A 13,560-nucleotide genomic window follows, 5' to 3' on the forward strand; every position below is an offset into this window, starting at 1 on the left:
AAGAGAAAAGGCGACTGTGCATTATTTCGCTGCCTGCAATGCCAGCAAGGGCCCGTTAGTGCCCCACGCTGTACTAACACTCCTCGGAGAGCTTGTCGAGAGCCCGCAAAGGGCAAGAGGAGAGGGTGCAAAGGCACCTTTCCATCCATTGTTTGTCTACGGCTCGGGCACTGACCTGTTCACAGCTATTAAAACTTTCCTCAATTGAAGCCCAAACAAAATGAGCTGAAAGTCTTTAAACAGAAGGTTAAATTTATCGTGTATGTGGAGACATCTGTAACAGCTTGATTACACTTCAATTCCAATTTAGTTTAGAAGGTTTCTAGATGCAGCAATTGAAACCCATAGTGGTTGCTACGGGCAAGTTGCCCTTGATGGGCAGTGTCTCGCTGCTGGATGAAGCCATGTGCTGATCCCAATCTTCCTGTCCCGGCACAGGACAGACCCTGCACAGCTCCGGCCAACCTTGATGTCGGCCTCTCCAGCTCAGGAAGAGGCAGCAAGCCACGTTCCTGCAGCCAAAGGGGGTTTCCTTTAGCCCGCAGTGGGCAGCAGGCTGCCGAGCCCCCGACTAGCACCATGCGCTGGAGCGGAGGCTGCCATGGCATTGCCCCAGGCTGCGTGGCCACAGCCACGGGACAACCGGGCACGAGTGCGTGCTGCTGCCCTGCCTCCTGCACTGCCACAGCCTGCCAGTAAGGGGAGTTTCCACTGAAAATGTCAATGAAATGGATCTGCTGATCGGAAGAAATCAGACGGTGTTGATGGAAAGCTGTTCAGTGGTGGCATTATTCACCAGCTCTCTGTTTAGTGCCTGCTGCAATCAAAATGTGTAGATCTGGCTGTCAGTCAGGCTGGGGGGTTGACGTTACTGCAAGGGAAAGACGGCTGAAACGCAAATCACTTGACATCTGCTTACACCGCCTTAACTAAACTGCAAAGCTGAGGTGAAAGGAGGTCTTTTTCTCTGTTTTTCTGGCATTTTCTTTTCCACCAGAACTCAGCTGTATTATAGCAATGAGGTTTAGCAGCTACACTTCTCCGCTGCTGTCCATGACAAACCCGAAGAGAACAACAGCACATGCTTTCTTTGTATTGGCCAATGCTGGCTGGAGAAACCCTCCACAGCAAGAGGTGCTTCCTTGTGGGACTGCCTGCCCTGGCTCTTTGCAGCTCCCTTGACTTTAGCCAGGCTCCAGGTTGTCTCCTCTCCTTTGGGCTTCAGTGTCCCACAAAACCCACCATCTTCCCCACCATTAACTTCCTCGTAGACCTAGAGAAGGTTTTGCAGGTTCCAGCTCCAACTAAAGGTCTTCGTCTCACTACAGGAGGTTATTCCCCAAGCTACTCCCACTGGCAAGGTGATCACTGGTGCTGTGGTGAGTGACACTGAGTAGAGCAGCCCTATTTAACGCCCTGTGAGCCTCACGGTGCATCTTAAACACCAAGCCTGGTGCCTGCCCTGATACTTACACTTTGGACTGCTGTAGGACCTGGATGGCGTTCTGTGCTGACAAGTTGAGTTTGGCTTTGTTGACCCAACCCGTGAGGTCGTAGCGAACAGGGTCTGTGCCCAGCTGGTGGAAGATCTCGAACTGCAGCGTCTGCTCACACTTGCGCATATAGCAGTCCTCTGTAAGAGTGACACAACAGTAAGAGGAGGATATCAGGCAATAGCACGCTCAGAGAGGTCTGCAGAGGTTGCATCAAAAGGGGGCTTCCTGGACTTGGTCCTCCTGGACCTGCTTAAAGATGACCTCATATAAGAAGAGCTCCTGCAGCCTCGGCCGGTGGAGGGCACAGGGATTACCCAGCAGCACCTTGCACCAAGGCACCAGTGGGAGCATGTTCAAGCCAGGGTCCAGATCAGACATTTCTTTTGGCAGCCCCCATCTGAGCAGCCACAGAGGCAGAAAGTCCAGGTCAATCCTGGCCAAGGCAGAGTCCCAGGAGTTAGTCTGGGAAGCCCACACTTATCTTGCTGGCTAGAGAAAGCTCAGAGCTGTGCTTCTTAGGAAACCAAAATCACCCAAGAAAAAAAAGCCCAGTGAGATAGTTAATTTACTGGATGGCTTCTTACATTTTCAAAGCTAAATGGTGATGCCAAAGGCAAGGTGGCCCGGAGACGCCCCGCACATTCCTTACCCTCCTGGTCAGCTCCTGTCTTGGCAAAGTAGGAGCACAGGCGGTCGAAGGCAGCACTGTCCCCAGAGCCCTGAACCAGCACCTCCTCATCCAGGATCCACAGCAGCCCCCGAGGACCAGCCGCTGGGCTGCCAGGCAGCACCTGTGGCTAAGCAAAGGAAAAGCCTCTTAGGACTTGGAAAAAGGCAAAGGAGGGCAGCCAGTGGCAGGACAACTCCAGCCCGTGTACGCACCAGCTCTGCCAGTTCCTGGGAAGGGAAGCAGCCTCTGCCTAGCTGTCTTTCCTGCCTCAGACAAGCCAGCCCTGGCTCAGGAAAGCCTCCTGGCCTGCTGCAGCTCTGGACATCACCCACGAAACCCTCTGCAGGACATTGTGTCCTGCAGAGCCAAGTCAGTTCTGGCTCTGCTGCTAGGCTGGAAGGGACATCCAGGATGGAAGACTGCCCGCTTGGGTTTGACCAGAAAGGGCATATAAATATGCAACAGAGAGTGCTGTGCAGAAGCAGTGAGACGGGCCAAACTGCCTTCCTGATGGAAGGCTAAAGGTGCTAAAACACCCTCATGAACAGTCACTTCTCTTTTCCTGATTCCAGCTGACAGGCATGACCTCCAGAAGACAAGGCACGCCGAGTCTTGCCCCAGAACTATGTACAAGAGCCAACAGCCAGCTCCTGAGCATGGGGAGCTGCTGAATCAGGGCATTAGCTGTGACTGGGATACAGAATTTCTCATTTCCAGGTCACCAGTTCGAGCCTGACCCAGGTGCATATAAAACAGCTCAGCATTGGCTGTTTAGCCACCTATAGAAGACGAGTTGGAATTGTGTAGCCAGCTGAAACCCATCACATCAAACATCACTGGAATCTCCCTGGCACTGAGCACTGCCCCAGCCCACTTTGTTGCAGCTCCCAGACAGAGAGGAGCAGAGATGCTGGATGGTGCCACAAGCCCAGCGTCTCCTGCCCGACTGAACAGAGCATGGGAGAGACAGGCTGGGGCAGCAACCACTGGGCTCGGCTGTACACCCCAGGACATACAGGCCTCACCCCAGGGGCTATCACTGTGCCTCCACCAGCACTAAAATGTGTGTTTTACAGCACCAAGAAGATACTGATCAATGCTGTACCCTTCCCTGTAATGCCTTAGGAGCTGTTCTGCCTGTGTGAAACACATCACGAGGGATCACAAGACATCATGACATCCCCCTCTGCCTCAGGAAATCCTCATTCTTCTGGGAAGGAGAAAGGTGCCTGTGAAGTGCCAGACTGACAGCCAGCTTCTAGCAGGGACAGTGCAATACATCACCCTCCGGTTAATCAGACAGATTACCTGTGACGGGTTCAGATCAACGATGGACAGCGTGGCCTTTGGAGAGAGCTCTGGAAGATCAAAAGACACCTCAACGTTTTCCTGGAAAACATTATTTAAACATTCACTTCAGTCATGATCTGACAAACGAAATCCAAGAGGAGATGCAGTTGCAAGAAGGGGGGAAGAAGAAGGTGCCTGCTCCCATCCTGCTCTGCTTTGCAGGATCTGACGCTGGCTTAGCAGCACTCCCACCCCAGTGGGACATCTTTGAAGTGACAGCAGTGCAACAGCCACGCTTGCCATCATGTGGAGGGCTGTCAGGACCACTGCGCTCAAAGGGCTTCTGCAGCACTTCTGTGAGCATCAGACAAGTTGCATAAATAATGGATAGGAAAAAAAAAGTTGAAGACTTAACAAGAAAGCATCAAGAAAATAATCAATTATTTAATTTTCAGCTTCAAGGTTCACCATTGTTTTTATTAAATTTCCCTTTCTAAACGGCGAACTTCAGATTGAGCCTTGTGTTGCCCAGCTCTGGGTGCTGCAGGTGTTCACTGCACCTTCCCCACGAGTGACATTAAATCCAGCCCTTGCTCCTGGCACTGATCCCTGCGCCGGGTGTGCAGCGCTCTCAAGGAGAGGCAGCAGCTCCTCAACGAACATCTTTCCCTGAGCGTGCTCTGACTCTGTGCAGCTAACGGAGCCACTCGTGCCAAGGGCAGCTGTGAGTGTATCCTTGCTCACATGTGAACAGGGGATGTTCAGCAAAATCCAGAGCTTTAATCTCTCTCCATGGTAACAAAGGGAGGTTTTGCTCAGGGATTCACGTCTGCAGCCTGTACATGCAGGTGGAGCAGAAATCAGCAGCTGGGCCTGAATTTCGCCTCGCACCAAGGGCACGGCTGGTGACTGAGCTCTGTGAGGAACGCAGGTCATTTGGGCTCGGGCCCCAAGCCGCACTAGCGTGGCTCACAGATAAAGGCATTGCAGCAGCCTGGGCAGCCGTCCTCAGCCAACAGCAAACACAAGGCAACGCGGCCTTGCCGAGCCCTCTTTCATTTCAAGCTTGGTCAGTAACTACATATTCATTGCTACTGAAGAGCATACATAGACTTGCTTGACTCAAGTGATGTGTGAATATTAAGCCATGGGAATTCAACTATTTTTCCAAAGCTAGAGGTATTAAAGCATGACTACTAACGCTCAATAAGTGCATCTCTGCTTATAGATTTTTACAGCAGTTTATTTCTGCAGTAATTTACCATTTTTCTTTTTATACTCTACCTAGCACCTGAGGAAATTTATCAAAAACTCAGCTGCATCAATAGAAGGGTTTGCCCAAATAGATGCTTAAGACAGCCTGGCATTTCTAGTATATAAGAGAGATATGATGATCTAAGAGGCCTGGGGCAGCAGCGGGACGAGAGAGACTTGGCTCCAGGCCTACCCCCCAATCAGACCCCCAGCACCTCTGCAACGTTCCTCCCGCCCAAGCCTCTTGATGGAGTTACTGAGCCGCACCACAGCGGGAGACAAGGGCTCGTGCAGTCAAACACAAAACTCGTGTCCCCGGGACTGAGCCGCGCTCTGGCTCATACTTAGCCGGGAGCGCAGCCTTGGCTCTTAGGGCAACCCGGCCCTCGGGTCTCACCTCTTTGTACCTCTTCATTTCAGAAACAAATGTTTTCTCGTAGAAGAGGGCCTGCAGCCGCTCATGCACGTAGTTGTGACAAAGCTCCTCAAAAGTGGCTGCTCGCTCCTTCCTCTGGTGCCGCGGGTTGTGAAAGCCAGGCGTGTCCACCACTGCGATCGAAGCCATGGAGAGGTGGTGGGACGAAAAGGATCTGGGGAAACAGTTATACACAGCTTGGGGGTTTTACCCACAAACACACACCCGAGCCCGGCTTTCACAGAGCCACTGTTTCCTCCCCAGCACGTGTATCCCTTCGTTAGCACGGTTCCAAGAGGTCACTCAACTACCAACAACCATCCCAGCACCTTCCACCCTCCAGCGGCCCTGTTGGACACCACCTGCCTCTGTCTCCCGTCAGGGAGCACTAACAGCCACATAGCACATTTTCTTTTCTTGTCTCTTACAGCCTGAGTTTCACCAACATCTTCTTTGATCTACTCAGGCCAAGCAGCTTCTCCCAGCCTAGATATAGCCCATCTGGCATGGGCTACTCCTGACCTGGCTTAATGAATGCTTTGTTAACGACAGGATGAGATATGTACCCTTCAACACTTGCTCCTGTCCTGACATTTATTTAAAGTACTAAGTCTTAATCCAAATGTATTATGTTTGATAGAAGAGCTGATTTGAAAAGTGGCCAAACTGACATGTGATGGCAATGTTGATGGCAAGGTGAGTTTCTAAACTCACAAAACACAAATTGTAGCACCATGACATACATGGTGTTTATACAGGAAAACATTGCCAATTTTTAGTTCTTGATGAAATCCATAGTTGGAAATGCAGATAGTAACAGGCATGATCCGAGGATCAAGTTGATTCTTGGAAGAAAGAGATGCCTTTTGCAACTTCTTAAAATGTTGCTTGCAGCCATTCCCAGTGTTTCAGATCAGAGCAGCAGGGGAGCATGACCCTGACAAATCTCTGTGATTGTTTTTAACACACACTTCTGAAACAGCCATCACATTGTGTTACTCTGCACTTCACCGGCTGCAGAGCTTCTCAGCCTTTCCCAGCACGTCCTCCTGCAAGCAGCTTGCCACGAGGCAGCTCTCTGCAGTCCACTTGGGTGAGATTTAAGAGGATGCATTTCTTCTACATGGCACATGCCACCAAGGGTTCCTGCACCTCGATGAAAAGTATAAGGTTGAATGAAGAAACAAAAATGTATTTAGGAATTGCTTAAAGATTTCCATATCAGCACCTTCCTGCAGCAACACCAGCGTGTGCCACACTCTAGTGCTACAAAAGCTTGAAAGTAATTCAAGTTCACAGCCATTATCACTCACTGAGGAAAATAACGTTTTCCTGACTGCACTGAAACATATGTTTTCACTTGGACCTACACAGTCTTTGTGGCAATGGTTTAGAAGGATTTGGTAGATTGATTTGAAAATAAAATCAGGAAAAGCAAAGAAAGCTTTAAAGGGATGACAGAATATGGGATTTATCTTCTGAGCTAATGCTGTATTTAAGAGAACCAGCAATATTTTGATCTTCTGATGCTGCTTATGATGCTAGGACTTTACAGCAATTTCCCTTTCAAATCTGGCTGCTATAAGTTAAAATAGAAAATATCCAATTGTAGGCTAAAATAAACCTGTGACAACGATACAGAGTATTTTCAGTCACCAGATTTGATGTGGATGCTGACTTTGAGGAACTGAGTTGTGAATCAGAGTTAAGAAAACTAAATAGTTTCGGAGCCTGGTTCTTCTCTTACTCCACTATTGAATTAGTCCATCCGAGTAGGTTGTTCAGATAACTGGTTCAGATAAACAGTTGAAGAAGCAGATATCAGACCACAGAGGATATCCTTCCTGTCCTGACTCCTGAGATGGAAAGAAGAGACTAAGAACTGCTGTGATCCCAGGGAAACAGGGAAAATTAAGACTTGCTGAGCTTCACCAATCCCCAGACAACAGGACACAAACACAGACTGATAAAGCATCTCTGCTGGCAGACCCTCTAATTTTTGATATTTTGATTCTCTCTTGCAATCAAGCTTTTATCAAGAAGCAATTCCTAGTAAGCATCTGCATGGCTCACCATGGGATTCCCTGACTGGTTTATTGCTCTGTACTTACTGGTAACCTTGATTTCAATCTGCAAAGTCACATCTATTATTAATAAGTAAACAAGCTGCATCTCTCAGCGCTTCAATGCTCTGATTTTAGCTGCTCGGTATTTACATTTACTGTGCTGCCTATTGGGAAATGAGATTAGTGGAAATATCTCCAGAACAGAAGCATCTGACGGAGGTGTGCGCTCAGCAGAAAACATGCTAATCGGCTGCCAACACCACAGGCATCCCATGGCCAGGGAGGCTTCAGCTCCTGAGGAGCTGGGAAGGCTCTGAGCCAAGAGCAGGCATGAGCGAGGCAGTGAGGTTGCTGTGGCTGCACACCAGCAGAAGATATGTCTTGCTGCAGCATAAGCCTCCACCTTCAGAAACATCAGACTTGCACAGGCATCAACTGCGAAGGGCTCAGCACTTATTCCCACCGTGATGGCACTTAGGAAAGAAGAAACAACCTGGAACACGGGGCCAGAGCCAGCAGGCAAAGAGCGGGGAGGCGGGACAAGAGGTCCACACAACACCCAGGAGGGCTGAGCACCTAAGTGCTGCTCTCTGGGGACTTTCAGCTCATGTTGCCAGGTTTACCAGCAGCCAGGAGCCCACAGAAGATTCTGATCTGCCAACAGGCTCTCTGATACAGATATTTCCAGATAACCTTTCCGCAGCAGGCAGTGGTTGCCTGCTACATGCATCTCTCCAGAGAGCTCCCAGTAAAGGCTGCTCTTCGCTAGTGCCAGGAGAAGGACATGTTAGCGGTAAATGTCATGAACATACAGCGCTCAGAGGCACCGCTGGCACAGGCCCCAGCAGCATCTGTACCTGTTGATCAGGGAGACGATGACAGCAAAGAGCTCCTCATAGAGACCCGCAGCCATCCCCTCCACACACTCCACACCCGTCATCTTCGGCCCTAGTGCATACAAAGAGAAGAGCAAGCAGAGACACATCATTTCATTCCCACTGAATCCAACTTGCCTGAGACACAATCAGTAGCAGGTGTTTCCCTTGCTCTCTGGGTAAGATAACTTGCGCTGCTCCTAATTTCTGTCTGGCAGATGCTATACAACTCCAGTTACATCAGTATTAAATATCCAGGTGTACACCTTCAGTTCCTCTAGTGCCAAATTTATATTTATATTTATATTTATATTTATATTTATATTTATATTTATATTTATATTTAAGAAATAACACCATCACCATATTAAGGGCCAGTGCTGCAAGTTCTTGCTTCTATTGGCACAGCCTGCAGCAGCCTGGCTGTAATTCAGTTGCCGAGGACCAGTATGGCATGGAAAGGCTGACCTCAAAGCTGGGCAATATCTCATTCTCTCCCCTACATGTGCGTACTGGAGCTACCTCTGCAAATTAGTTCCATGCATTAATTTGAAGTTTTTACTGGCTCAGCAGCAGTTTGTCAAGCACTGGCATGTGGTACCGCACGCTATCCAGTTCTCCCTGAGCCATACAGGCACATGCAGCAAAGCACCAGCGCTGCTTCATTTATGAGCATGGTCGAAAGAAGCTCTCTGCCAGTTGCCCTTTTGCTATGTTTTTTTCTTTTATCCCTTCCTCTTCCTTTTTCTGGGGGGAGCTCTTAAAGCATTTCATGGTCTTTCTTTAACCCTGAAATCCAGCCAGTTGCTAGGGAACAGGCAACCTCTTTGCACCCTTCACAAACAAGGTAGTCCTTTTTTGCAGCAAATGTTGGAGAGCCACAAGCCCTGGTTGCAAACATGCAGAGGGGAAAAACAAATTTGCAAAAGAAAAATATCATCACGAAAGAGAATAAAAAACACATGAACATTGGAATTCACTGGTTGTGAATGCTCAGATGTCATCAGGTAGCAAAATATTCTTATGCTCGAAGCCATATGACCTCTGCTTTCCACTTAAAATTGCCTGATACCTATAGTTAACTTAGCTGCTTGTTGACACTGCTCACTCTTTCCCTTCCTCTCCCTAGCACTGCTGTTTCAGCCCGTTGTGGTTAGAAACATGGACTTTCGAGTGCTTATCTTGGTTTTAGTACAACACAAAACTGCTACAAAATGCCTTGCTTGTTCCATGAACAACATGAGAAGTGGTGAAACAGCAGCAGCTTGCTGCTCTTGGCGAGGTTGTAGGTCCACCATGGAGCATGGGTTCATTAAACAAGACTCCTTCACTCCCGTCCAGTTCAGGAAGTGAGTTTGCAGCATAGAAAAGAAAGCGAGTGACACATGCATACAGAAACCACGAGGTCTGGCTGTCCAGGCCCAAGAATGCTGCTGCCCGGTGGCATCCAGCCCTCCAGCAGCACAGGCACAGGCACAGGCACCACTCCGATTTACAAGTGGAGCAAAGAGGCTGCAATGCCCGTGCTGTTTGTGTTTCTACAAGATCTCACTTGGAAATGGGCCTCTCAGAAATGGTGAAGTTTCCTGACAAACAACCTAACTTTTATCAGAATTCACTGGATCTTCAGGTGTCCTTAAGAAGCAACAGGTGGAGTCAGCTTCAAAGCTCAGGATAGTTACCTGACTGAGCACATTTAACAATTTATTTAATATGAATATATCTAAAAGTGGACCTTACTGCCTGAAAAGAGAAGGATGCATTGCCTTTCCCTAGAGCACTGAGTGCTCCATCTTCCCCCCAGTGCCTGCTCAGGAACAGCACAGAGCACAGTATTTCTGCATCAACTACAAATAAAGAAAAATGGACTATAAAACTCTGATACCTGAAGGACTCTCCTCGTCCAGGGGCAGCCGGCTGCCCCGAGCCGTGACCCGCTCTATGATCTGCTTGAGGTGGTGTTTGAAGACGGCGGTGGTGAGCTCCTCCAAGTCACAGCCCAGAACGTCTGCGGCGTTATTCGCCCACTCGAACTTCATGAACTGCTTCCTGCCAACTGCCAAGAGGGGAGAGAGGAGGCAGCGTGTACAGACGGGATCCCGCAAGCGTGCCCGAGCGCCGCAGGCACGCGCTCGCTGCCCCAGGCACGCTTCCCTGCCCCACTGTCACATCCAGCCCTGAAGGAAAAACAAAATAAACAAAGCAAAGACAACTGCTGCTTGCAGCGTGGGACGGGGAGGAAGGAGGGAGTCTTGCACTGGCGAACCTCAGCCGCGGCTGGGGCAGACCTGCCCTCACATCCTTAACAGGCAGTTTTCACACCACGCGCTTGCCGACACACTCAGAGCAGCAAACCTACAGACCACGGCTAAACATGCCCCTGGAAAGATGAATCAGCCTGGGCCAAAACAGGCCAGACCCAGGGAGACCCTGCCAGAGTGGAGCTATTAATTACCTGCTCATTTGGATGGTTTTAATTACATAACCCTTGAGCAGAAATCACAGCACACACTGATGCTTGTTAACGGCACGTGAAGTGTGAGAGCTCGCAAACAAATAAATGAGAGCTCAGCTCGGGGAGTGCTCGCAACCAGGGAGCGGGTCCGGAGGAGCCGGGCGCTGCCGGCACGTTCGGCTCCCGCGTGGCCTCGGCACCCGCCGCGGGAGAGCGGCGCCGGCAGGCTGGCGGTGCCGGGGCTGCTCGGGCGCCGCGGCTCCCGCGGGGCAGAGCAGGCCCTTGCCGCTGGCACACCGCGTCCCAGCTGGCGGGCACTGCGGGCCCCGGTCCTCCCCAGGCCCGCAGAAAAGCCTGGCTCCGCGGCTGCTAAAAGCAGCCTCCAGCAACACGCAAGCTCAGGAGAAGTCCACTTTGCTTTTCTGGCCTTTACAGCTGGTTTAACAGCTATCCATGACTGCGGTCCGTATGCATTAGTAAGTCAGCAATCACATACTTCTTTCTAATTCCTTTTATTGTGGTGTTACTGCTTTATGCAGTTCTTTTTATTGTCTGCCCTTTTAATCTTCAATTAAAGTGGATGTGGTTAGATGCTTAGCTCACTCTGAGGGCTCAGACTCCCTTTCTGAGCAACAGCTACAACTGAACTGGAAAGCTCTCTCCTCCCTGAAGCCCACCCGCCTCTGCCCAACACCCTTCTCCTTCCGTGACAGCTTCCACCGCCCGGCTAAGGCGGCGAGGGCCAGCCCTGCCCTGCCTGCCTGCCGCCGGCCCCCTCTACCCGCCGGGCACAATAAAAGAGGGGAGCATCCTGCTTACACCTCTCTGCACAAATGCCACTACTCACAACGGCTGAAGCAATGTTCTCAGCTCTGCAAGGTGTCTATTGCGTTAACAGAACACTGGATGGTTCAAGAAGGGTTGACAGATTTGCCTCTTGGATAATTGTTTGGCACAGAAGGTCTCTTTCCTTTCTCTCTCTCGCTCTCTTTTTTTTTCCAATTGGGAGAGGGTGGCAAACATTAAGGATCTCAAACCAGTGCTTTCAACCCTTCTACAAGAGCCTCTCCCCCCAGGAGACCTCTCCGTGCTTGCTGCCCACTCCCAGGTGCGCGGCGGCTCCTTGCCGGTGCACAGGCCCTGGGGGCTCCCGTGCACGGTGGCCACCGTGGGCTCAGCCTGCCCGGGCAGCCCCGGTGGAGGTGACCACTGGCTCCAGGGACACGTCTGGAGGAAACGGAGAGTGAGAAACCACCTGGTTGGATATGGGAACCCTATCCAGTCTGCTGCTGTTAGCAAGGCATGAATATTTTCTCTGTATTTTAAAAGCTTCAGTGAACTGAACTAGCAGATGTGTTTATGGAAGCTGATGGGATTACGACTCAATCCCTCAAAATCCAGGATCACCTTACTCAGACCCAACAGTGTTTGCTGTCCCTGTAACCCAGAGAACAGCACTCCTCTCGGCCTCATCAGCAAACAGAGCTGACATGCTCTTTCAAAGGAAATTATTTATATCCAGCATAGTGATCCCAGCTTAATGATTAAAATCAACAGGGAGACAATCCACAGGATAAATCCTTTTACAGATCTAGGCATGAAAGATGCTCCGGAGCCAGCCAGCTGGCACGAAATCAGGAACACAGGAGCGCGGTGAGCAGAGAGGAGAGCAGACGAGCAAAGTCGTCCAGAGACCTGACAGAGTGTTTCTGGGTGGTGACTAACGAGGCGCGAGCCCCGGATGTCACAGCGAAGACGAGCCCTTAAAACAAAGCAGGTAGCCACCAACGAGGGAAAGGGATCGTGCGGGAGACGGCGGCACGCTGCACCCCGGCGCTCACCAGCTACCAGCGCTGCACCCGCAGGCCCCTTCTCGGGCGAGGTGCTGCACGGGGCTCCCGAGAGCGCCCAGGAGGCGGGCAGGAGCGGGACGAGCAGGTCGCACCCCTGCTGCAAGCACTGCCTGCGGGCCCTGTGTCTGCCTGCCCTGAGCCCTCAGGGGAATCATCCCCCCACCTTTCCTCTCCCCTCTGATCTCTTCCGACTGAAAGCCTCGAGCATCAGGGCTGCGCCGGTGCACACAGAGAACTCGCCCGAGCAGTCAAGGCTTGGATGTGTTTTGATTTTACTTGTTTTGATTTTACCTGTTGGACAGTGGCTTCCTGCCCAGCTTGAAGATGTTTGCACACAGCTTCACAGCCGAAGGCCAGACCCTGCCGCGGGCCCGGCGGCAGCTCCGAGCCCTCTGCCCGCGCGCAGCGGTGCCGCCCCGTGTAGCATAACCTGCCCTGCTTGGCAGGACGGGTCCCGCACGAGCCTCCCGTGCCGCCCGCTCCAACAGCTGACACCTCAGCACAATTTGATTTGCCTCGACGCAAACATTTCCAAGCTGTGCAGTGAGATCTTCCTGTTTTCTGACCTTCTGCTACTTCATCGTGGAAGACCCTCTCGTTATCCCTAGCAAAGGGCTACGACATGTTTCAGAAGTTCAGAAACGGTGAAGAGCTGCTATTGCACCAGGCACGCGTTGCTTGCGGCTAGCATGGTTGCTTAGCATATCAATATACCCCAGCCACTTGGCTCTGCACGCTGAATTCTCTACTTGAGCGTATCTAACCGAGCGGTAAATAGTTCTGAAATGCGCGTGATACTGTGGGTTTTGCACAGAGATATTCCTTGAGTTGCACCTCAGCTCTAAAGTGCTGGTGTGCACTGAATCAGCAAAGGGACAGGCATGGACCCAACTCCAAGAACTCCTCACTTGCTCGTGACTCCCAGACGCGGTATCTGCCGCTGTCCTCCCACCCTAGCCGGGGCGAGAGCGGCCAAGCGGCACGTCACGCTTCATAAAATATAAATAGCAGCAGCAGTGTGCAGCTGCCCAGGGTGTAATCTGACCATTGTAAAACACGCCAACTTTAACACCTAAAAGGTAATTACTTTGGCACATTTAATATTTAAGAGAAGCAGCATGAAAATACAGTGTCAGCACCAGGCTTCCTCTGCCCTTGCAGCTGGAGGATTTTGATTAAGTGGGAT

At 50.9% G+C, this 13,560-nt stretch overlaps 1 protein-coding gene across 1 annotated transcript in view; it reads right to left on the reverse strand.

Annotated features, from left to right (window-relative positions):
* Window positions 1-13,560, reverse strand: part of MYO18B (myosin XVIIIB) — an 81,164-nt gene that overhangs the window by 49,061 nt on the left and 18,543 nt on the right. Inside the window, exons 10-15 of the mRNA XM_062589747.1 lie at window positions 9,952-10,122; window positions 8,049-8,139; window positions 5,108-5,300; window positions 3,475-3,555; window positions 2,146-2,293; window positions 1,474-1,633 (exon numbers count right to left, since the gene is read on the reverse strand). Of these exons, the coding sequence (XP_062445731.1) occupies window positions 1,474-1,633; window positions 2,146-2,293; window positions 3,475-3,555; window positions 5,108-5,300; window positions 8,049-8,139; window positions 9,952-10,122 (844 nt within the window). The remainder of the gene's footprint in view (window positions 1-1,473; window positions 1,634-2,145; window positions 2,294-3,474; window positions 3,556-5,107; window positions 5,301-8,048; window positions 8,140-9,951; window positions 10,123-13,560) is intronic.

The sequence above is a fragment of the Rhea pennata genome, chromosome 17, assembly GCF_028389875.1.
Source record: "Rhea pennata isolate bPtePen1 chromosome 17, bPtePen1.pri, whole genome shotgun sequence".
Taxonomy (NCBI): Eukaryota; Metazoa; Chordata; class Aves; order Rheiformes; family Rheidae; genus Rhea; species Rhea pennata.